This window comes from Camarhynchus parvulus, chromosome 1, assembly GCF_901933205.1.
Source record: "Camarhynchus parvulus chromosome 1, STF_HiC, whole genome shotgun sequence".
NCBI lineage: Eukaryota > Metazoa > Chordata > Aves > Passeriformes > Thraupidae > Camarhynchus > Camarhynchus parvulus.
This window is the reverse complement of record NC_044571.1, coordinates 76,492,435-76,518,504: the sequence shown is the minus strand read 5'-3', so window position 1 is coordinate 76,518,504 and position 26,070 is coordinate 76,492,435. Positions and strand designations below refer to the sequence as shown.

The window sequence follows — 26,070 nt, the reverse complement described above, 5'->3', positions numbered from 1 at the left end:
TAGACTTCAAGCCACATTAGTCATAATCAAAAAAACACCCAAAAAACACCCCAAAAAACCCCCAAAGCCATGAAGGTTCATCCTTTATATTAAATCATTAGCCTTAATTTTAGACAGGTCTTTCTCTAACACTGAGCAAAGAAAGGATGCCATTTTCTAATGTTTCTGAGATTCATGGTCCTTTTTTTGATGGGTTAATCAGACAACAGCTCAAAGAATAAATAAATTCACTTATGAAAGTTCATTTCCTAGTGAATGCATTCTAAAAGTGCACAGAAATAAGTTTTGTTTTAATTTTTATTTCATTAGTAGAAAGTTCTGACACCACATAAATGTCTCAGTCTTCAATGTGAATTATAGGAATAGCTCCCAAGGACAAATGAAAGATATATCTTGAAAATTTCTATTGAGAATTGCTGTAAGTTCTAAACAGTATTTTGTTGGGCAGAAAAGAACCAAACAGAAACAACCAACAAACACTAATCAGTACTAGTAAAAGAAGTTGTTCTGTTTTGACAGGACCCAGTGTATGGCAATTTCCCACACACAAAAAAGACAAATAAATGTTATCCACAAGAATATTTTCAGAAGCTTCATTAGTGAAATTTATAAATATCAGTTTTTCTTTGCTATACTATCTTGAGTTATTCCACTGTCTCCTATTAAGAGAGTAAAATTAGCAGGGTCCTAGTGCAGATGACAGGAATTTCATACTCTGTCTTTGAAACAGTAATGCAAAGATAATAATATTTCATGTGAAGCTGGAAAACATTAAATGTTACTTCATACTAACCCACAATAAATCTATAACTTTGGAACCATGATGTAGCAGACACTGTCTGCTACTATTCTTTCACAGTAATTACAGAGATTGGAGCTGCTGTTTTTACAAAAAGTAGTCCCAGTAATTTGGATTTTTCCACTTTTTGAATCAGGGTTACCAAGTAGTCATATTTTTATAAAAATAATTACATTTTAAAATGTAAAAATTGCACAGTACAAGTTGAAAATTGTACAGTTGACTTTCCTGTTCCTCAATGAAAATGGATACTGTGAGATCAATGGTAATGTTTATATTTTTTAATAATTTCATACTCTAAGCAGAAAGTTCTTTGCAAATAAACTTGTGCAAAGTAAGGGAGACAAACACTCTATTTTTTTTTAGTAGCAAAAGCTATTTTAACAGAAGCTGAATGCTGAATTGAAATAATGATTCCTTATACCTTTGCTTGTTATTTGGACAAGACTGGAAATAGAATAATTAGTAATATATAAACAATTTATTCTATCAGTTCTTTTAAAATATGAGCTTTAAAAATGGTCTTAATAGAATATTAAAATTAACTTTCTCTAGAAACCAGTTTTCTGATTTGAATTCAGTAACTTGAAAGTATCTATCCATTACAGCTTTGCTAATTCAGCCTCTGTGTCTGTACATGAGGAATTCTATGGGCCTAAATATTTCACAAGACTTATTTAAGGAAAGATATGGGATGCTGTGACATTACAGTACAAAATTAATTTTAAAAAATATTTCTTCCAGTAAAAAACAAGGTAATTTACTGAGTATTTGATGGAGCAGTGAAACAGTTTTTTACGGCTAAATTCAGGGCAATATGAAGGTTGAGGACAATAGACATTGTAGTTTGCTATGAAAATGGGGAACTGGTTTTGAAAGAGGTATGGACTGTCATGCCTAAGGAGCAAAACAATTGAAGGCACAATTTTTCGAGGATTTCTATTGAACAGCAGATATTAAATAACAATTGACAGTATTATGGTCCTAGGGGTGATCCAGCAAAGTTTAGCTTACTTGCTTTTCATTGCACATCCAATTCACTCAGTAAACAGCTAGAGAAAGCAATAGGATAAAATTATTAAAAATTAAGACTTTATGTTACATATTACAAGTTTTCACACATCTACAAATGGATCTACAATTGTTTAATTATGTAACAAATTTGCCTAAGGAAGTCTAAATCATGCTGCTTTTGTTTAGCACACTGGAAAAAAAACAGTTTTCATGGGACAGATTCTGAACCATGAAGAAGTCTCACATTTATTAAGAATGAATGCATCTCTTCTTCTGTATGACTGCGACATCATATTGTGTGATTCACATTCAGAGCCCTTTGGTGATAGCTCTGAGTTGCTCTGAAGCAAGAAATTTGGTAGGTGGTGTTGAGTAAGGTGTTCCCTCAGTGAACACAATAGACTGCCCTCTGATTGCATAGTGACTCTGTCTGGGGCAAAAGGCTTCAAACATTGCCTTCTAAGTAAAAGAACTCAGAAATTTGACAAAAACACTGAGCACTTTTTCAGAAATAAATAGGGCGGCTAATGTTTTTCTGTCTATTAAGTCAGATCATATAATAGAATCATGGAATGATTTGTGTTGGAAGGGACCTAAAATATCATCAATTTTAACACACTGCTGTGGGCAGAGAACCTTCCACTAACCACGTTGTTCAAAGTCCCGTCTGACCTGGCCTTGAACACTTTCAGAGACTGGACATTCACATCTTCTCTGGGCATCTTGTTCCAGGGTCTCACTAACCTCACAGTAGTTCATTTCTTTCTAACAACTAATCTAAATCTCTCCTCTTTTAGTTTAAATCCATTCCCCCTTATCCTGTTACTATGTGGCAGTATAAATTTTCTCTGCCTTTTATATAAGCCTCCTTTAAGTACTGGAAGATTGCTAGACATTCTCACTGGGGCTTTCTCTTCTCTAGGCTGAATAACCCCCACTCTCTCAGCCTGTCTGGAGAGGTGCTCCAGCCTTCTGATCAGCTTCATGTCCTTCCTCTGGATTTGCTAAAGCAGGTCCAGGTCTTTCTTGTGATGAAGACCCCAGAGCTGATGCAGCACTGCAGGTGGGGTCTCAGCAGAGCAGAGCAGAGCAGAGGGGCAGAATCCCCTCTCTTGCTCTGCTACCCACACTGCTTTGAATGCATCCCAGGATATGATTGGCTTTATGGGTTGTGAGTGCACACTGACAGATCATGTTCAGCTTTTCATCCAAGACAGCTCACAAGGTACTCTCTTTATGGCTGCTCTCAATTAGTTCTTTTCCCACTCTGTGTTTAAGACTGCCCCAAGTGAGGTGCAGAACCTTGTACTTGGCCTTGTTAAACCTCATGAGGTTCCCACAGACCCCCTTCTACAGCTTGCCCAGGTCTTTCTGGATGGCATCCTCTCCATCAGGTGTGTCAGCTGCAGCACTCAGCTTGTTGTCATCTGCAAACTTGCTGCAGGTGCCCTTGATCTCACTGTCCATGTCATTGATAGAGACATTGAAGGACACTGGTCCCAAGGCAGAGCCCTGATGGACACCACTTGTCACCAGCCTCCACCTGGACATAGACCCAACAAGTACTTAGAAGACAGAATTACACCAATGGTCACTAAAACATCAACAACAGTGGTGACCCAAAGTTGAAGAGGAAAGAAATTCTACCTGGTCATAGATACTTTAAGATCTTTTTCCTCTTTCACCAGTCTTTTTACCTTATAAAAATCATCATCAGAATATAGTTAATGGGAAAGACTGCCCAGGAGCTAAAAGTGCAGATGAATGTAATGGGAGAAGAGAGAATAGAATGGAGAATCAGTTAAAAAAGTTTGTACAAAACCAGACATATAATCCAAGGAGAAAAGCAAAGTAAATATTTGTGTGATTCTCTGGAAAAGGTATCTTTATTCAGCAGGGAAGTTTGAAGGAAGAAAATGGAAAACATAGGGAAGGAAATAAAGCAAGTAATCAGAGAGAAAAGAAGGAAATAGAATGATGTTAAAAGGAAATGTAGTGATGTTAAGTAGGATGATGGGAACCAGGAAGCAATTCTGAAGAGGGAATGAGGATTATGCTCAGAAGATGCAGGATAGAAAAAAGATGCACAATTACCTCAATAAGAAGGCCAAACAAAAGGAGACAGTAGGCATTTCCAGCAGCAGGGAAGGATGAGCCTGAACTTTACATGAAGGAAAACTTTAGTAAGAGAAAGAGGCATGAGGGCACGGCAAATTAGACTACCTGCCAGGAGAAAGGCTGCCGTGTGCAGGCCTGAGGCTGAAAAGGCTCATGAACAAAACAGAGAGAAATCTTCTGACCATACTTTCTGTCAGGAAAATAAGGTATCAGATTCTTGCTAGGAAATACTAAAACAGGTCTGAAATTCAGTGCAGGTACAGATGAATTTTATCCACAGATGAAAAAATACATTGTAAAGGCACTAGACACTGAAAATAAAGCAATGAAAAAAACTAATATTAGCACTGTTTGTTACACCATAACCATTTATGCATCCTCCTTTTATTGATGACTACATTTCACCTAAATACTGACGTGCTAGGAATTCCAAAATTACTACTACAAGCTTTCAGTATCAGGGAAAACTGTATGCACCCTCTGTATATGGCCTTAATTCACTGGAAAATGAAAACTGGGGAAATCACAAATATAGCAATGGAGAAGGAAATACAAGTGTGAAGGTATGATGGCAAGAAGATGGAAAAGGCTGTGCTGATAACAGCGATGGCCAGGCTGGCTTTCTTTAACAAGCATGGCTAGACAAAGTATGAGCTACACAAGAAAGACAAAATAAAAGTAAGAAGTTGGATGCCATAACATGCTGATGATGTGATAATGTATCAGCAAATAAAAAATCAGTGTTTGGATAAAGCAGAATAACCTTGGGTTCCACGTAATTTTGGAAAAGGGCAATTACAAAAGCTGGAAGTCAAGCTAGAGGTCAATTACTCATTACCCTGATCAATTTGGATGCTGAGAAAGACATTTCTAATTGTTGAAAAATACTAAAGAATGCTGTTATTTATCAGCAAGTTTAGCTGTTCAGAGTAGTTTGGATAGTAAAAACTAATTAGTAAAGACTAATGACCTTGTGTTCTGGCTGTGCTAATTAGCAGATTCTTTATCCAGTACTAAGTGAGAAGAAATAACAATACAATAGCCTTGTTCTGATGAATAATTAAGACACTATAGAAAAGCTGATCATAACAAATAACAGTGGTACACATCATCATTAAAAAGCAGGAAATTATTTTATTAACTGGAATTAACAGATGAAACTAAAATATAAGTGTTTTGGAATGCCTCTAAGTGAAACATTTAACAGATATTTGAAGTTTATACTGCAAGAAATGGTATATTTCTGAGACAGGACATTACATCTGAGGATCTATAGATGTACCCTCTAAAAGATATTCAGAATAAGTAAAAAATGTACATAATGCAATCCAAGTAATGAAAAGGATAAAAATAACACAAATATAGACAAAAATTTAAGGTTCATAGGTTCATTTTTTTTAAGTCAGGAAAGTATACAAGGTATGAAAATTTGAAGTAAGGAATTTATGTTAAATATAATCAAGGAACAGAAAACAATAATGAAAAAATTTATCATTTATTTTAAATAAATAAGATTATATAGACAGGATAGCTAATAAGAACATGAAAGTGAAAATTTTTATATCTGTAGTGAAAATTTCTGGTATTGCCAATTGTCAAAAACTCAACCCTTTCCAAATTCAACAATGAAGAATTTGCTATTCAAATATACCATAAATAAAATTTCATCTGTTAGTCTACTCATGGATATGGGGTAGAAATTACACATAAGAAAGACTCAAATGTTTTAATTTGCATCAAGGCATTACTCTGATAAAACTATCGCATCCTGGGGCAGCACAAATTGCCCAGAGTCAACATGGATGATGACAACAGCATAATGTCACAGATAGCTGTTTGTCCATGCTCAGGGAGGTGCCTTGTCTCTCTGTGCCCATTTAGTTTACAAGTATAGATGCAGCCTAAAAGCACGAGGATAAATATGAATTAGAGTACTCTACAGTATGGAAATAGATGAGAATATAAAAGGAAATAGAAACAAGTTTCTGGGAACCCAACTGGTTTCAAGATGAGTTGGGCCTTTTATAAAGGGTTTTTTGGTTAATGGTTGTCATAATGGGTGATACAGGATCAGTTCTGTTCATTTCAGTATCTAATTTCTCCTTCAGGCATTGACAGAATTATCTCCACAACAACTGAAAGATCTATAATTTTGATAAATGGAGTAGTGAATACTACTAAAAACTTCTATATAGGAAATAGAAAGCCCTGAGCAATACAGGTTAAAGCCTGAAGACTCTCACACTTACTGTTTAAAACCTCCTGAGGGACCCCAGATGCACTTCTGTAATACATACAAGATGCAATGATACTGCACAGAGATTTTGTTCTTGCTTTGTGTGGATTTGTGCTAATTCATCGAGCCAATGGAGATCCAAAGCTCTGTTACCCAAAAGGCAAAGGACCATACAAAAGCCACTGCGGTTTTGTTTCTCCATATTTAGACAAAGAGATTGCTATTTTCTTTTCATTGAGAAGAAATGATATGCAATTACACACCTTTGAATACAGCCTCAATGTCTTTAATTAAAATCTTAAATTCTTGAAGTCCTGTGATTCATTTCATAACTAAAGCTGAGCTGCTTGGGGTTTAGGTGAACCTCAAAACTAATTGGCAGATTAGCTGTAAACTACAGAGGGTTATTTCCTGATTCTGCCAGATGATCTGTCTGGAGAGATCCTGTAAAAGCTCAGCTAGAGCTGTCTCCAATGACTTTTTAAGGAATGAAATCACAACCCTGACATGCAGGAGCTTATTAAGCACTCCTCTGATCAATGGCACTAGCCCCCTGGGAAGCAAATGTGCAATAAATATAATGGGCACATCCCCTCCTCATATCCTGAGGGTAGCTCTTTTTGTTATGTCACTTCATGGAAACAAACCATTTATATTCATAAAGATGGCAACACTCCTCTGGTAAATTCTTTGTGGAATAAGGCAGCTCCTTATTCCCAGGTGACATTCTGCTGTGTAATAAATCTGGGTTATTCCACAGGGAATGGAGAGTCGCAGCAGGATGTACACTGTGAGAAAGTGTGCAGGAGAAGGTTTCAGAAGTTCTACCCAACAAGAAATAGTATTTCAGCACTACATCAAAAATTTTCAAGGCAGAGGTCTTCACTTCTAGCTCATTCCAATACTCTTCTAATTTTTCCTCTGTTTTGTCTTCTGCAAAGACACTGGTCAGAGAGAAGGTGAAAACAGAAAGCACTTGTGAAAAAGTGATAATTCCAAAGGTCTGTCCTGGAAACAGTAATCTTGTTTCTTCTGATTGCGGAAATTGGATATTTTTTCCCTTTTAAGCACAAGATTATGGAGAAAGTTCTATATCCTGCAGAGAGACATTTCACCGCAGATCTGGTGGAGTCCCCCATTTCTCAGGAATGGAAAAGGTTCACTAAAGGTTCTCTGATTTGCAAGATAGTCTATGTGGCTATTTCTAGCAAGGAAGCAAATACTACCACTTTCTTTACTTATAGGTTGACATAAGAGGGATGACTTTTCCTGATTTTCCTTCTAATGTATCTCTTGTGGATTTTTCCACAGAGAGGCATTATCACAGAAATAGATCCTGGCTGAAATCCCAAAATCTCAACTATGAAGAACTGCCTGCAGTCATAATGCAATTGCTCAGACTGAGGTTCTTATCTTCAAATAAGAGCTTGAATTTTGAATAAGACAATTTTGTAAAAATTCTTTTTGGAATCAAAATAAGAACTGAACAGATATGAAGTGGTTGAGTAGTCCTGTCTGAGGCTCTGTTCCACAGAAGAATGAAAACAACATAAATTTGAGTAGGCTCTTGGACTTCATGTGGAAATCCTTAAGGATGAATATTTCAGGAAAACAGATCAGCTTACAGTCGTAAAGAGGTACTACACACTGAGGGCTAGTAACTGATTCTTTTCTTTACTTCCTAGTGTCAAAATTCAGGATTCCCTCTCTGAACATTAGAAATGAAATTAGTGCAAATGTATGTCTTGCCATTTTACAGCCATCCCAAAAACCTACATATTGATCATGTTTCTTTAAAGTGTCATTGCAGCACAGGGAAGGACAGTGTTTCATGGATATTGCACAGAGCCTTATGAGAATTTGTTGTACTGCATCTTTAAGTCAAAGAAGGGACTATTAAAGAGACTCTTAAAGATAGACTTTTTTCCTTTTTCAGGAAGTATGACCTTAGGTAGACACCTATAGGTTTAACATAATGACAAGATCTGAAGAAAATAATATGATTATAACATCAGTGACCATAATAGAAAAAGCTAATGAACCTATAAAATTTATCATTAGTTTTAGACACAGAGAATAAAGCATGACATTGGAGTGAACCACAGACTGTATTATATCACCAGAAATTATATGGTCCTCATCATATCTGAATCAATAAAAAACGATATTTAGGCTCCAAAAATTTTCAGACAGTCATGCTATATCTTATTCCCAAATACATAATTTCTGTTGTTTTGCTGGACACAATTGTCAGTGCCTAATATCAGTGAAACTGCAGTGAATTTTTTCTGAATATGTGAGAAATACATTTTCTTCACATAAAAAAAATCCAAACTATTTTTGCTCCATTTGTTGAAAACATTTTTTTAAAAATATCAGAAAATATTCTATGTTTCTATTCAAGCAATATATAAACCACTCCTTGTGAATGCTGTGAAGAGAAAATTATTCCTGCATTTATAGAAAATGTAAAGTCTGCCAACCAACATTTTGTGTACATCTCAAATTATTTATACCACTGCAATCTTTTCTGACAACAAGGTAATTGCTTCAATAATACAAAAACTAGAAAATAGCTTTTGCCACACAAATCTTAGTAGTACATAAAATGGAAAGCAGGATGTAACTGTTGAACAGAAAATGATATTACAAGCAATATATTTCTTCATAATGCAATTCTTTCAGCATTGAATTCAAAAGATCATTTCTCCTATTCCTGAACATATTTTTTATTCTTTATTACCTACAAAATTCCAAACATATTTTATACTTATTAGTGATACTCGTTGCCAAACACCACTTCGTATCACATCAGATTGACTTTGTTTCTTCAGACATAAATTAAAAAAGAGATCAAAAAAGTGTAACAAACATTAAAAGTCTGACATCAAAAAGGATGAAAAATTTGTATGAGCCGTGTCAAAAATATTTGTAGGGCAGCAGTGCCAGAGCAACAGCTGCAGAGAAAGGAGAGTAGTTAATGAGTCAACATTGATATTAGGTATCTTACATATTAGGTGGTTTGATCACTGAGAAAAATATGTAATTTTTTCTCAGGCTGTTCAGTAAGGAGACTGCTTTTCTGCAACCCTGTTAAACAAGTCCCCAAAACCCCATTTTTCAGAAAGCTCTTTGATGTGTCTCCCCTGTGGCATAAAACCAAGACCTCTGCCTGCCCTTCAGGAACAGATCAACACATTAGAAATGTAATGAGGAACATTAGGCCAAGGAAGAAATCACAGGTTCTGTGACTAGAGGGGAATGTGAATTTCCATTTTTGCTGAGTGAACTACACCAGAAAGGTGGAGAAATGCCCTGTTGTGCACTGCACAGTACATGTAGAAGCCTTGCCTCCACAGCTTGTCTTCAAGAAAGTTTTCAGTCATATTTAAGTAATAAAGGAAAATATCCATAGGATTTCCTTGATTCATGTCCCAATTTCATATGAGACAATTTTTGGACACTTGCCACTACTGTAACAGGTGATACAACTGAGTGGTTGGGTGCTCAGTAGCCTGTCGTGGCAAATATCTGGGGACCTTTACTCAACTTCCCAACCACTGAAAGAAGCTGGGCCTCTATAAAGCATTTGTTGATGTGAAAGTACAGAGGCAAAAATGCCTGTGACAACACTGCTGGGCAAGTGTGGTGTGTAAAGCATCCCACAGCCTTCTGTGAGCATCCTGGCCATACCCCAGCACCACGAAAGGGCACCCAGCCAGGCTGGAGGACGGGAAGGATCCTCTGTTCCAGATAATCAGGAGGTCAGGACTGCAGAGTGTTTTATGGATAGCATGGAGATAGAAGCACAGACAGAAGGCCAGTGGAAACAAACACGGGTAATCGGAGGGACAGACATTAGGTCTTGGTGCCTTTATAAAAATGTGCACCCCAGGCCTAAAACAGTAAATGCTGCACAGCAGAGAGAAGGTGGTGCATTCCTAACACTGATGCCTCTGACTTCAGGGATATAATAACATAGTCTTAAAAAAAGTATCTTTCACATAGCATTTCACTACAGTGCCGGCAATCACTTCCTGTTCAGTATTGCCCCAGGGCAGGACTGACTGAGCACCCCAGCAAGGCATTGCTCATCCTGAGCTGACAGAATGGCACTAAAAAGCCACAAATAGAATGAATATTCTGTTTACTGCTGCAGTTAGGGCTGTGAAAGGTATGTGGAGGCAGGGGACACATATACAAACATTAAAGCTTTTTTAAAGAATCGCAAACAAGAGATTCTTTCGCAGTTTGCTGCACCCATCATCAGTGATGAGATATTGATGTAGCATGACACAAATAAAGAAATACAACAATAATAATCTCTTCATCTTGTTCAGTTTTTCATGTTTCCCCTAAGTGTCATACCTTCTTGAGAGTATTAAGGTAGAATAAAGGAAGTAAATGACAGTTTCAGGCAGAGTGTTTTTGATAAATACAAGCTGTTACAGTGGAGGTTTATTGTTTCAATTTTTCTTAATACAGAACCCACTGCTGCTCCCATCGATGTCAAAGCTACGAGTTTGTCTGTATCAGAGATTCTTGTTGCGTGGAAACATATTAAAGAAAGTCTAGGAAGACCACAGGGATTCGAGGTATGAACACAGAATATCGTAATGAGAAGTCTTGTTGCTTTTGAGAGTGTTGCATTCTGTTAACATGTGCAGTAGGGAAATTTCAATAGGAATTATTCTTGTTTTAGCATACGTACCACTGGCTGTGGAACAACGGTCACAGCTGTAGGACCGGAACATTTTTTATTTATTTGTGCTTGAAAACTGTTCAACACCAGTTCTTATAACATCTCTTTGTCACTTTAGAAAGAGCTGAAAGAACTGCAAGTGACCCAGCATGCATCATTCACAGGCTGGGGAAAATTAGGTATTGACTGTTTCCAGCTCTAAGCGACCAGGGCAAACTTGTTATTTACCAACAGCAATCAGCACAGGGAAAGGAGGGAGCCTCTGCATCCATGTGCTCTCATCCCACAGTGGCCGAGGGACATCTGCTGGGCAGACAGTAACAACAGGATGTCAGGAGGGAAGCAGCAGCTGCACAGACCATAAATAAGACATTGCTTAGAGACAGCCCTTCCTGACCTGGGGGAGTGAACCAGCCCTGGCAAGGGACTTCCTTGCACCTTTGGATGCAGTTTATAATCCAAACCTCCAGGAGCAGATCAGGTCTAGCTGTACCCCTTCAGATCTAGCAGTACACCTGTCTATTCTTTTGGGCTACCACCACAACCCACCCTGACCTTGTGGATCAGGCTGTGTTGGTCCTCATTAAATAGTCTAGCTAAACCAAATTAACTGATTTTGGGATGAAGGCTATTCATCCTGCTTTACACCTTTAAACAGTGCTGACTCATTCCCGATTTTCTACAGTCACATTGAAAAGAGAGTAAACGTGTAGGTCTGAGGTAGACACCAATCATGTGGGTGTCAAAGGATAATCTACTAGCACAGGGTGTCTCCCTGGTAGCATGTCTGGGCAACCACAGGGGCTGGTGACGGTAACCAATAGCCTTAGCAAGGAAATGTAGGTGTTTGGGTAGCACCAGAGCCAGCACCTTCTCCAGCTCAGCCTCCGGCTGGCTAGACACAACCACAACAACACATTTACCTCATAGCACAGATGCAGCCAGTGAATATTTTTTTTATATCTGTTTCTGTAGCCTATCCTGATGTATTGGATAGCAATATCTCTATTAATATCTAGCACTGTGCAAATGGGCTGTGACTTTGGTGTGTCCCCTCAGGTCTAACATTTGTTCAGGTCTTTTTCTCTCCTACATCTGCACGCTGAACTCTGCTAACCCTCTGTCAGTTTTCTTTCATTTTTCTTTTCTCCCGCTTCTTCCTTACATTAAATATGTTTCTATTCCTTTGCACATAGCTTGCTTCATGCAGCAAAAGTTATATTTGACCATTTTACCTTTAAACATGCCGTTTTTAAAGACAACAAAACTGTATCTGATGGAGATGATATTCATCTTGCAAATACTATTCCTCTCCATGTTGAAGTGTTCCACTTGTTACTAAGCTGACTTCAATCTTGAGACCAGTCTTTTATCATCTGTAATAACTTACTGCTGCACATTTTTTTTTCAGAAAGGTGTCTGGTTTGGCTTTTTTTCCCTCAGCTATCTAAACATCTTTTAAATTATATCTATTGTTTTCACTCTTGTCCTCATTCCATCAATCAAAATGATTCTCAAAATGTTCTATTAACTTTGCATTACATAATTTAAAATCAAATATAGATTTTCTCTGTAAAATTGAAATTTATTTCCCTAGAAGCTTATCCTTTCATAATGTGAATGGATTTTGCATTTACTTTCTTGTCGCATAACACTTCCCTTAGCTTTACAGATGTGTCCTAGCAATAGATGGCTGTTACAAGTAGGGCAGTGGGCTTGCTTCATGTCAGACATGGTCTTCTGCACTTGGAAAATGCAAAACCTTTGGAGTTTGGCATACTCTGACACAAACAGCAATACTGTCTCTACATCTCCGTGTCCCTCACAGATTTCTCAGGTACAAATCTGAAAATGCCCATTAATACAGGAGAAGTTGCTAATAGTGAACCTTATCAATAACTTGGCTCCTCACTCTGCTGTACATCAATTTTAGGATTATAGCATGAAGATTACAGAGTAAATATTTCAAGCCAAGGACCTGCAATTGACCTAACAAAAAAAATGAAGTATAAAAAATAAAATTCACTGCTCCATTTTACCTCCTCCCATGAAGGAATTAGAGGAGCCTCCTAATTAGTAATACCTTTTAAGGTACTACTTTTATCTGGAGAGATGAGGATATTTTTTTCCTCCCCATACTAACCAAAGCCATCCTGCTCTTTCCATCTTTGTTCATTTAGCCAGAATTCCTCTGCCCACTTTCTAGCAGACAAATCTTCCATGGAGAAATTTACTCTCCTCCATCCTCACAGGAATGATTACAATCAGAGCAGCACTTACTCAGTAAACATAAAAGTAAATGCACAATTCAGCAGGAGAGAATAACTTCTAAAGATGGTATTGCTAGATCTTTTCAATTCCATTTTTGGGAAGGATTTCATCAAAAAGGAGGTAATGATTTATAGGATCAGTACAGTGAGTCAGTGCATTATAATATTCACTTTAGTGCACTAGGCCCACACTATCAGCCCAATTTTCCTAACATACTGACAGTCTGTCTTTAAAGCACCCCACAGTGCCCAAAGCAAAGGAGTCCATGTAGGGCTAAAATCCACCCCCCCAAAAAAACACCCAGAAGTACAGAACAGCTTTATGTTCTCCATATTATTTTTTTTCTTAAGAGTTTCTTTCACTTGTTGGGAAAACTCTTAATTTCAAAACCAGTTCTGAAAGTTCATCATTTGTTCACTGCAGTGGAAAACAAAGCCTGTAGTACTCCTTTAATCCACAAACAGCAAAGAGATAATGCACAGAAACACAGTAATTTTGATAAAAGGATGAATTATCCTTTTTTGTTGTTTTTTATTTGTTTCCTAACGTAGAATTATTGTGGGTAAAGGGTTGCCTTTGGTTCAATCTGAATGCAAAGCAATCTGAGTAGCCACTTTGTTTCATGTCTCAATTCGTATTCTGGCTGCGGTCATCATAGCAGTGACAACCTCCTACACAGTCTTCACATTTCTGGCCTTTTGGCAACAGCATTATAAAAGGGGCAGCTATTTTCTCAACTCTTGAATTTTTGGGCTTTAATCAACCAAAGTGACAGAATATTTACTAAATGTGGACAAGTTCACAGTGACCCACTTTCACTGTGGCCCTGCTTGCACTTTGTACTAAGGAGTAATGAAAGGCAAAGGAACTTGTCCAATTTCACGTTGGCATCCTTGAAAGGCAGTGTTAACTGTTATGCCACATGAGTTTTATGCAAGGTTTGCTGCCCTCATTTGCATCTTCCAAAGCACATATTATTCCTGCCTTCAGTACAGGTTTGTCAGCTGTCCACTCGACCTTACTAAATATATGCCAGCTAAAGTCTGATAAAATAGAAGCAGCTCAAAAACTTTGTCAGAATTGTGGAAAAATATAGTGTGTTGTTCATACTTATTGTTTGGAATCTGAAGGTTATAAAATCTATTTGAGCCTGAGGCAATATTTTCTTTTTTGTTCACTACTGGTAAGGAAGGAAAACAGGAAGAATTACTGACTGGAAAAGATATTTTGGGTTTCTTTTTTCTTTTCCAGAAAGACAAGGCTAATACTTAAGTATAAATGAAAAATCTCATGTCTTTTTGCTGGAGTTCCTCTAAGGGATAGGAGCTGGGTTAATACAATCAAAAGATCAATTTGAAGCAAACAAATAAACAAAATCAAAAAATAACAAAAATATAAAAGATGAAAAAAATATTGAGTGTCATTTTCAGAGAGGATTACTTGACATAATAACTTGGCTTATTACATTATTTATTTAATAAAACCATATTATGGCATTTCAAGGAGAATTACTCAATATTTTGCTACTTCTTAGTTGCACATTATCTGTTTTTATAATGGAACAGATAATTTTATCTGCATGGTACTTGATTTTTTTTTTTTTTGTTTTATTTAGTTAAGTACATCTTGAGGTAATTTTAAAAAAAGAGCATATGGATATTTTAATCATAGCCTGGAAAAGCAAGACAGAAATTCTACTTAATTTAGACTCTTACTTGATATGCTTAATTTGTAGCTTTAATTTTCTGTGGTCAGCAGAAACAATATCCAGCCAGTAACTCTGATTTTGCTGCATTTAGTGAAGATGACCTGCAATTAAATCCAATTAAGTTATGATGAAGACTGTATAACCTAGAAACCAACTTAGGGAAAAGAGTGGATGCTCTAACTTAGGGAAAAAGAGTGGATGCTCCAACTTAGGGAAAAAAGCATTTAAGATGCTTTTTAACTTAAAACTTCAAGGAAGTGTTCTGCAACTATCAAAGGTAGAAGAATTTTAGACAGAAATTATTTTTTTTAACCAAGATTTGCTTTTAACTATTACTCGACCCATGATAAGAGCAAAGCAGGTTGCTCCTCTCCAGTTCAAAGGGAGGGTCTCTGGAAATCAGGTATCCAAGTTTACTATTCTTTGGCTAAAAACAACAGAAAGTCCAGAAAAAATGCAAAACCTTGCAAACTAGAATGCATTAAACAGATTAAAAATGCTTTCTTCTCCCCTTTTTCTTTCAGTTTTCAAATATGGGCTACTTTTTATGATTTATGCTTCATGCTGTTATCAATAGTCAATGTTATCATTAATGAAAACCTGTTCTGTGTTATAGATCCCTCCTGAGAAGTTTAAACTAAAGTTACAGAAAATAAGATTTAAAAAAGAACCAGCAAATGCAGAGAAGTGTAAATAAGCAAACCCTCTATTTCAAGATATATGTCTCTCACTTTTAAACATCAGAAGTATCTTAATTTCAGTTCAAATCAATGTAAATCCCCACACGATCTACCTCAGTCAACAATCATTGGAATAATTTTTTGTTTTATAACTACTTCTTCTTTTATTTCCTTTGGTCATCACCAAATAGATGTATGTGTTACCCCCTCCCCCCCTCCAAAAGAGAAAGAGATCAAAGTTAATTAATGAACATCTCATTCGAGACATGAGACATGATGTGTCCTGTGAATAAACACAGCTACTTGTAATTTTGCTCCTGGCCTTCTAGAAAAAGGAGAAAAGCTTCAGCTGCATTTCCACCCCTCCTACTATTCACCTACGTAAGCTTAGTCATCCCACTTTTCCTTTCTGACCCTTTTCTTGTTGGACCCTCAGCAGACTGCAGTGTCTGGATGATAGGGTCTCCAGGACACATGTTCCCCTCACTGCCTGTTCATACAGTGGTCAATATTGTGCAGTTCTCACCATCATAGCACCAAATTTGTAAAGATGCATCACAAGTAAAATGAAAGGAAATTGACTGTCCAAGAGATAATAAGCGTTGGAGATTCAATAATAGGATCTGAATAAAAGGTTATTGATTCCATTTTCTTTTGAAGAAAAGAAAACTGACTCTGAATAGGTGTTATTTCAGATATCAGTAGCTTTGGTCAAGTATTCATCCAGCAAAATACCTCAGTGAATCACACTTATTTCAGAACGAGTGGTGACTGCAGCTAGATTTGTGAACTGAGCTGTAACTGATCTAAGAATTAAAGCAACAGCATTTTAACATGAGATAATGCAAGCATACACACAAAAGACTAATACTTGAATTTTACAGTTGAAAGAGTGGACTGTGAGCTGACACAAACTAATGTACCCTCAATCAAAGTTAACAGAGGCACTTTTGTCCAGCGAAGATAGGACCTCAAATGTATATTTTTGCAACCAGGTCTTTTTTTTTTATGGCAGTCCTAATGCAATTATAAAAGGTCAGCATTGTGCTCATTGGTCTTATTTTCCTGTGAACCTCTTGGGGTTTTTTTGGTTCACCATTTCCTGGGAGACATTCTCAAGACTTCTGTCTTGCCTCTGACCTTTTTTTTCTCAGAAGAAGTGTTATCCTGATACAATGTAAATAACTTATTAAGGAATAACCAGCTTCCCGCAAAAGGTCAAAATGTGGAAGAAAAGCAAGTAGGTCTCAGCATGAATAAGAGTAAGCTGAGTATAGGTCTTTGAATGGCATTTTAGTGACATCTCCTGTTAGTCAAAATAGGGCCCCATGAGAATTGCCTTACTTGTGTAGCTCGCGTAGATACATTTTCTTTACTTACACCCTGGAAGTGCTTGGTCCCTTAGGACAAAGACTAACCAAATTCTCAGCTCAGCTTTATAACCTCTTTGAGATGATGATAAATTTTAAAATACTAGAGAATAACCACCAAAGATCATTTAGAGGTTCATTTTATGTCTGAAAATGAAGAGCATGAACATACTATCAAAACTTCATTTACCAGAAACCTGTTTATGTCCAAGAACTAAAATTGAATCCATTTCCTTTTTCTTCTGTTCAGATTTTTCAAATGATTGAAATATTTCCATCATTGTTCTTTCATTGCCTATTCATTGGACTGATAAGAAATCTCCTGGGTCTGTTTCTCCAGACCAGGAGGAGAATACTCCTCACAACACTTAAATGATGCAGTCAGAGTTTTCCAGGGTGAACACAGATATTCTGGTGACCTACCAGAGGATGAGTTCTCCTTGAATGGTGTCCTTCAATGATGAGTTCTCCCTGACAAAGTTGACCCTCTCCTCTTCTGTCTTATAATAACCTGCTCTGGTACGCAGCTACTCCATGTGCTCCAGGTCACACCACAATATTCCATGTCTTGCCATTTTGGAGAAGAGAGCACTGAATTGCTTGAGGTCAAGCTGCAAATCCCATATGCTTAAAGGGGTCTGATGATCAAAAAAAGGCATAAATGGCAAAAATACCTTCCACAGGGTAACAAGCACAAGTATCAGGCGGCATGAGCTTGCCACGTGCCTATATAAATCCTTCATTTGGTTGCTTGTTGGCAGGTTGGTTACTGGAAGGACATGCAGCAGGAAGAAGCAGCAGAAAAGGTCAAAACAGAGGGAAATGAGTCATCCGTCCTCCTGACAGGATTAGAAGGAAACACATTATACCACCTAACAGTGAGGGCATACAATGCTGCAGGGTATGGACCACCTAGCACCACTGTGCATGCAGCAACCAAAAAATCCCGTAAGTAATGTCAGTACCTTTGCTAAAAGGAAGAAATCAGGGAGCAACCTCTGTTCCCTTAGATTCTTATTTATTAAGAGTGTATAACAGTCAGGAATCATGTATAGCTTTCATTCATGGCTTTGCTTTCATGTTTAGAAAGTAATTAATATGACTTTGCATTCATAACAAAGGTTAATTTCCTAGAAAACAAGGCATTTTGTACAAAGGGAGAGAAAAGAGTTCAAGTCCATAAGCTTTGTGGAATTTATGGAGTGGGTGGAATAAATACACTATAATCTACAAAATGATATTACTGATGAAAAAAATCTTTAATGTTCCATCTAGAGTGGGAAGCCTGGTAACATTACCAGTTTTAAATATAATGAAAAATTAAAATACTTTTATTTTGTTTTTAAATAAACTACCTATAAAAATATATGTATGTACATGTTATTTTTGGCTTTTTTTTCCTCAGCTCCCAGCCAAGCACCAGGCAATATTATGTGGATACAGGATGGCTCACATGTGTCTCTTGGGTGGGAGCCAGTCAGACCTCTAGCTAATGAATCTGATGTAATGGGATACAAGGTTAGTGTTTCCCTTTCCTGGCTCACTTTTCTATCTTCCAAGCAATTGTTCCTCTTCTTTGTTGGCTTTTTTCCCTTTCTTTTTTCTCTGTGCAAATGAAGCATTCTCTACATACTGTCTTCAAACAGCTTTCACTGTGAGAAGCAATAAATAAAATTAAAATCAGAGAAATGTCCCAATATATTTTTGTGTTGTGATTTTCAAATGACAAACTCTATCTGACTCCCCTCTATCTCAGGGGGTCAGTCCATCCTCTCTGAGTCAGCAGTGGCTATTAATAATATCAGACTGCAATGAAATTCCTAATACCTCTTCATTTCAACTGTGTTTGCAGTAGGATTTAGAAAAATGCAGAATAATGAGATATCTTTAATTTACAATAAAATTAATATTTTTTTAGCAGAAACACAAGTACTTCAGTTTGTTTTGTGATCGTGTTAGTGATGGTCAACAGCAGTGATGGTAATATCTGGGATTTAAAGTTTTGAAGTTTTAAAGAATAAAGTCCAGATTAACACTTAAATAACAAGTCATAAAATCAGAATTCACTGCAATACCTTAAACAAAAGTAGAATGATTTCAGTGTTTTTAAAGAAGTGTGGAGTCTGGGTTTTTTTGGAGTCCATATCAAATCATTTCTATAGACTACATTCTCATATCTCCTCTGATGCATCAGGCAATATCACTGAGAAAGCATAAAATGGTTCAAATAAACCAGAAACTGTCTTAACCTTTATCAAAATAGTTGATATTCTGAAATAGTAGAGTTGACTTCTTTGGTCTTTCACACCTCTCTGACCTTTTCAATTTTCTCTGGGAACAGAAACTCTTATGCAGAAATACCAAAAAGACAGCTACGTGCTGACTTGCTTTCCTCCCACATACCATAAATTTGTATTGAGTTTCACAGGAAATGCAGGGACAGATCTGAGCTGTTGTCAGTTGATTTAGCCAGGAAGGTAAACACAGTAAATACATTATTCAGGCTATTTTCCTTATATTTGAAGTTGGATTCTTGAGCCAAAAATGTGAATATCAACAGGAACTTTGGGACAAGAATTTGAATCAAATGGAACTCAAAATAAACTTTTAAATTTTGGGGATAAAGTTGTACAACACCTAATGCTAAAGAGGGCAAGTCCTCTGTCTTTGCTCTAGGCACAATCCATGTCCTTTCACATTCATGAATCTCTATAATATTTTGCTATTACTGTTTTGAAGCCACTGCAGAAAGGGAAGAGTAAAAGCGAAGTCTGTTCAAATGCAATGTCAAGAAATCCCTAATGAAAGCATGAAACAGTTAACATTGCGATGACTGTGTTATCTACACAAAATGTCTGGTACAGAGCTTCAATGATCACTGTGACCACTATCTTCTTTCTCCACCACAGGTGTTATTTCGGCAAGAGGGCCAGAGCAATAGCCAAGTTATAGAAACACAAAAAACCTCTGCAGTGGTACTTCTTCCTGATGTTGGGGTCTACATCATTGAGGTCTGTGCAGTCAGTGAAGGAGGGGATGGGACTGCAAGTCCCCAGATCAGAGTTCCATCTTTTTCAGGTAAGGTTACACTTTTATTTGAAAGTGTGGTGATGAAAGCAATGCTTATTAACTCTGCTATTCTCTACCAGAAAAACAATGTTCTTATAATTCTTTAGCTATTAAATAAAATCATTGATCTGAGTCTTTAGTTCTTTAGAAACAAAGGTATCCAGTGACACATGGGATGTTTAAGATCATCTGAGGCAACCATGTGAAGCTGATGAACAAAGATGATTTATAGGAAATCTCTCCCATTTGAGGATAACACCTAAAAACCTACCTGAGATATAGATGTTTATATGTGCGCTAGTGTCTCAAACAGCAATAAAGTCAGCTGGCATGCAATCCACAGAGACCAGCAGTGGAGCCTTGACAGCAATTCAGCTAATCTTCTGAATTTAGTATTAAGACATGAGCACCTAAGGACATCTGCAATGTCCTAAGGCATGCCAAACAGAGCTGGCAGATGTGTTGTGGGACTTAGGGGATACACACAACATTCTGTACCATTCTGTACCACCAGAGGTGTAACACAGCTAAAGTGCCATAGATTTTAGGTACCTGACACCTGTGCATGTACCTCCTTGAGAAGAAGCTGCATTTCTCTGTAAATTCCAGTCACTCCCTTGCATAATTATTGCTATTTCGTTATTAACTTATAGCAGTATTAAAGTGTTTTCATTAGGCAAATTTTGATGTCTAGATGCTCTCTCCTCAGTTACTGTGATGTGTTGAAAGAATGTAAAGTATCAATATTACACAGGTAAGTAAGGGATGGGAGGATTAGTGACTAGAACAAAGAAATAACGTAATCTTTGCCTAAACACAACAAGGCATTTTAATTATAACCTTCTGATAACATTTTTAAAATTTTATTAAATATTGCTTTTTGGTCCTTAAGGAATACTAACAAAAAGGTGTGACCCGGAAACTTCAGTCTAGAACTCCAATTTTAGCTCTAGTCTGGTCACAAACTGCAGTGCTACAGTAGAATGCAGAAGACACTAATCCCTACCTCATGGGATATTTCTTTCATATATCATAATTCTAGGCCACAAAGTCCTCCATCTAATTAGACTATGCATATCACATTTGTTTCATTGAGGACAATTGTTGTCCAAAGAAATCCAGTCTGGTTCTTTTCTCATCTTGTTGCCGCTACTACCCCAGAGTGCATTTCCCCTTAGCATGTAAGGGGAATATAAGACTGTGATGTGATCAAAAATGAACACTGCACCAATGGGCCAAAGACCCCTTTTTCGTCTAGACAAGGCTAGGGATGAAGGGCTAGCTTTCATTCCTTGTTCTGTGACAAAAATTTGTGATTCAGGGCAGCTTCTGCAGCCTAATGGTTTTTTGAAGATTAAGACACAAAACCATATATCCTTTTGGAATTTCCTATTAATTTTCAGACTGAATATGAGGATCCAGAATGCGAGTTGCTGTAGGTATCATCACAAAATCCCGCCTGTGTATGGAGCCCATTTTGCATCTGCAGTTCTCACACAGTAATACATTGACTTAAAATTAGTCTTATGCTGAGGGTAAAAGAATATAAATTTGGGCAAAAGCTAATATCTAAATGTACTGAGAACCATTTGCATCGTTTGTTTGTTAATTATTTTGCTTTTCATTTCAGGAGGGAAAGTAACAAGTGCTCAGTCCACCCTACATGTGTTGTCTACTTCCTCATCCTCTATAACACTGCTTTTGGCACTGATGGTACCTTCAGCCTCATGGTGAAGGCTGCAGACTTTGCTGTTGTTGTTATTTGTTTGCTTTAACTTGATGACACCAAGGGATGGAGTTTTATGTCCGTGGAGAAACTGAAAACCCAAGCTAAAGCTTAAAGACCCATCAAAATGCCTGTGGTGCACTTAGAGAAGTGTTGGAGACACGGTCAATAATTCATCAGGTTTTTATCTCTTTTTATTTGAAAAAGTCCTCTGGGGAGGAGACCCTTCTTGGCCCAAAAATATGCAGATTGTATGTAATAAACTTTTGTAAGCAAAGGTAATTTCTTTAAAATGTATTTTTCTTTTTTAATATGTTCAAATTTGGTGAACCCAGTCATGTATTATTACAGGGTGGTATCTAGTACAGTACACCTGTATTTGGAGAAAATAAATCCTTTTTTAAATATAGAAAAAAGTTTGATACAGCTGGTTGCTCCTACTGACAAGGAACAAAAACAGTTTATATGCGAAGACCTCAGCAAAAGTAAAGAAGAACTTGTTCTGAAAATATATACTATGTATTCATTTAGCAAAAATAATTGTCAATGAAATACTAGACAGCTTACCCCAGAACATAGCAAAATGGAGCAGAAAATCCATTTATTTTATTACCAGGTAAATGGAAAATTATTAAACAGAAGCTTAGGAGGAAACCAGTCGGTTTTTATCAAATACCACAAGCTTTTATGTCCAATGGAATTTTCAGTAGAAAATAAGAAATCAATTCCTACTGCATATGACAATGAAAATTCCACTGGGCATTTAAACATTATACACATTAAGCTATTAAGAGGACAAATAAAGCAATGCAAGGAGATAAACCAACTTTTCTCAATCACTTCTCAGTTGTAACTTTCTTTTTCCTCTGAGTCCAATTTCTGCTAGCATTCTATGCTTTTCAGAATGGCATTATCCAAGTATCTACAGACTGCAGTAGGATATATTTGGGAGAATTTTGTTTCTGAGAAAAAAATACTTGGAAAAGTGCTACGGAGCATCATTCCAATTATTTATCTAATTGGCTCTATTTCTATATCTCACTGGAGATTACTCTTGTAGGTACTGTGTGATATCAGTTCTAATCCCCATTTTTTCCTGTACCAGACAATTTTTTACTCAATAGACAATTTGAACAATTTTTCTACATTGGAAGGCTTTCCCACCTACTGGAACCTGAGGAAAAATGACTCCAAGGGAAGATGGTGTGCATGTTTGTACAATCATGGTGGGCACAGTGTTATGAAGGGCAGCATTTTGCTAACACATCTGAGGACCATGCCTAGGAAAAACATTGCACTACCTGGGAAGAATCAAGTCAAAAATGGTTAACATGAAAGCCCTAATAGCATGTTCTTCTAGTTGTCTATCCCTCTAAGGGTTTTCATGAAAACCTATTTTAGCTGAATTGGGTTCCCAATTCAAAATGCTATTATTTTTCCAGTGTTAGAAAAATAAGTTTTGGCATTTAGACAATACACTGCAACTGTGCTCTTTCTCAGCTGCTTCAAAACAGTAAGCAAGAAAGCACAACAGAGATAAGAAGGTAAAAACTGACGATGACTAAATATTTTTGCTTTTGAATATTTTATCAGTAAAATTTTTCAGAGGAGGTTCAACTTAAATCTTTGCTACCCACTAATATTTTAAATAATTTTCTAAAAAATGGTTTTCAAAATCATTTAAGTCACCATGTTGCTCAGAAAACAAAGGCAGGATAGATAGCTAAGAATTGACTTTAGATATATAGAAAGAGGCCTTCTATATCTCTGCTTCTGGAAAAGCCTTTGAGATCAAAGACAGGCAGGTGTAAAGTACATTGCTGATGGAGCAAACTCATAGAAAACTACTACCTGCTGTCCCTTGTAAAACTGCAGCACTGCTACTGTGCAGAGAGCCTACATCAGCAATCCATCATCTGCCAAAATGTTAAAATAAATAAGAATAAAGTGATGAACCAAAAAGTCAAATGGCTATTTTATAAATTAGTTATGCATAATTTCCTCTATTTTTTTATACAGTTGCTTGCCAATGCAGTTCATTTCAGAGTATTCAAAAAGGCTGCATTCACTGCTGGTGGCATTTGGTTAAACTTTCTGATAACAATAAATGGATATGCTTTATAGGAAGAAAAAAAAGTCTGATAAGGAGACAGAGCTCCATCTAGACACATCTCCCTCTCTAGTCTGAAGATACAAATAGAAATATTGAACATACCATCAGGTAATGTAGTTGTATTGCAGGGACAAAAGGAGGTATGTTTTATATTCAACATGAACAGAATATGTATTTTGCATCTTAAATATATTAATAAACATGTTTTAAATGTTTAAGTACCTATGTATTACCTATTTGTTACTTTGTAGAAGATGTTTCCTTATCATGACATTTTTAGTTGCAAGGGAAAGCTTTTTCCTTTTTCATGTAAAAGATTGTAATAGTGCAGTCTGGCGTCACTGAGGAGACTGTATTTTTGTATAATGTCACAGGATCTGTTCAGAAAAATTAATTATTAGAAAGAAACCTTGTTACACAGACCAAAAGAAAGTTGCTGTCATGGCCCATATCAAAACGTTAGATATATTGTATACAATCTGTATATATGCTATATATAATGGTATATACAATGTGGAAGACACAGTAATATAATAGTTTCTGTGTACTGTTCTTGTAACATTAGATCTTTTTAATAAATTATTCTCTTTTTATTGACTTTTATCTCATCTCCTGTCATCTCCTCAGTTATATTCGTACAGTTCAAGGTGACAAAATGATTTGGTTTGCAGCTGCAAGAACCTTTAAATTACATTGTTGTCAAGAAAAAAGTGATGAACCTGAAATGGTGAATGTGGAAAAGGTGGCCATTAAAATCAAATAATTTTTGACATCATTTCAATTTCACCTAAATTTTGGATTTCCTAGGTAAATATTTTTTTTACAGCTAAATATCTGAAAGGTAAAAGAAGGCCTGAATTCTCAAAATGAAACTACACCTAATGAAAATTGCAATGTAAATCTGCAATTTAGCATCAGAGATAAAGGTTCTCTGCCTTAAAAAAAAAATCATGAACAGAAGAGAGATTTATATTAGATTTTAGGGAAATCTAATCTTTCCTGGGAAGGTGGTGAGACTCTGGCACAGGTTTCCCACAGAAGCTGTGGATGCCCCACCCCTGAAAGTGTTCAAGGCCAGGTTGGATGAGGCTTTGAGCAAGCTGGGAGAGTGGAAGGTGTCCCTGACATGGCAGGGGTTTGGAACTGGGTGATCTCTAAGGTGCCTTCCAACTTAAACCTTTCTATGATTTCCATGAAAAGAAAAGCTTTATAAGGAGTTCGCCAAGGTCAATCCTCAATGTACTGAAAAATTACATTGTTTCTGGGACCTCTCTGTAACGTTCTGTCAAGCATCACTTGTACCCCATGTCTGTGGAGGTACAGAAGCACAGTGTGGTCATGTCATGTTCAATTGAAAAGTTTAGTTGCTTTGTCTTATCCTTGAAATACTTTGTGTGGCTAACCACAATAGAATATCTTTCAAAAATACATATATTCTTTTAAGAAAAAAACAGAACAATGGATAACCCAATTATAGCAAACATTTTTGTTAGTTTGATTTGAGCTCTTAATAATCCCCAATCAGTCCTTTATGAAATGCATATTTATGTAAATGACTTTGTAACACAGTGTGAAGTCAAAAAGCCCATACTGAAAATAAAAATAGATTGCCACAGTCATTTGGACTGAGACTTCAATTAAAAAATGGTTATGGACTAAATGGCATATTATATCAGGACTTCCATTAAATTAGTTATGAATGTCACAGAAAACTGTAATGATCTGATTTTGCTGACATGGAGGACTATGCATATTGAAAATCCATATCCTATCAGAACTACTACCAAACTGCAACCCATTCTTGCCCTGTTGTGGCCATGATTGCAGTTCCTCTGAAGATGAAATATGTTTTACTTCTTAATTACTTTTTGTACTTTTGAGCGAAACAATGTCAAGGATAAGAGAAAATGAACAGCATCTTCTTACAACAGGTTAGTTGGCTTTAGGCTATTACAAACAGCCTTACTAAGCATGCTGGCAGGCAGACTGGTTGCAAAAATACAGGTCCTGTGTTTGCTCTAAGACTTTTCTCTCAGTTCCAGTAAAGAGAGAGACCTGACTTTGTTTTTACTGTGGTTCATATTTTTAATACTTTAAAGAAGATAATGATATTGTATTTAAATTAAAGCCTCACAAGCCTGAAAGAGAAATTTATGGATAATTGTACAATTTCAATATTCACATTACTTCTTACAGCTGTCAAGTCAATTGTAAGATTCTTACAGGTCAGCTGTTTGTGCAAACTGGCAAAATTATTTAGATAT

The 26,070-nt window shown here is 36.6% G+C and overlaps 1 protein-coding gene across 2 annotated transcripts in view; it reads left to right on the top strand.

Annotated features, from left to right (window-relative positions):
- The window catches only part of CNTN5 (contactin 5), a 604,610-nt gene extending 580,363 nt beyond the window's left edge, over positions 1-24,247 (top strand). Inside the window, exons 21-25 of one of the 2 annotated variants that reach the window (XM_030945129.1) lie at positions 10,653-10,762; positions 17,660-17,846; positions 18,304-18,416; positions 19,808-19,976; positions 21,598-24,247. In XM_030945129.1, the coding sequence (XP_030800989.1) occupies positions 10,653-10,762; positions 17,660-17,846; positions 18,304-18,416; positions 19,808-19,976; positions 21,598-21,701 (683 nt within the window). In that variant the 3' untranslated portion in view covers positions 21,702-24,247. The remainder of the gene's footprint in view (positions 1-10,652; positions 10,763-17,659; positions 17,847-18,303; positions 18,417-19,807; positions 19,977-21,597) is intronic. The other variant, XM_030945140.1, reaches the window with a different exon arrangement.
- Positions 24,248-26,070: the final 1,823 nt, after the last annotated feature.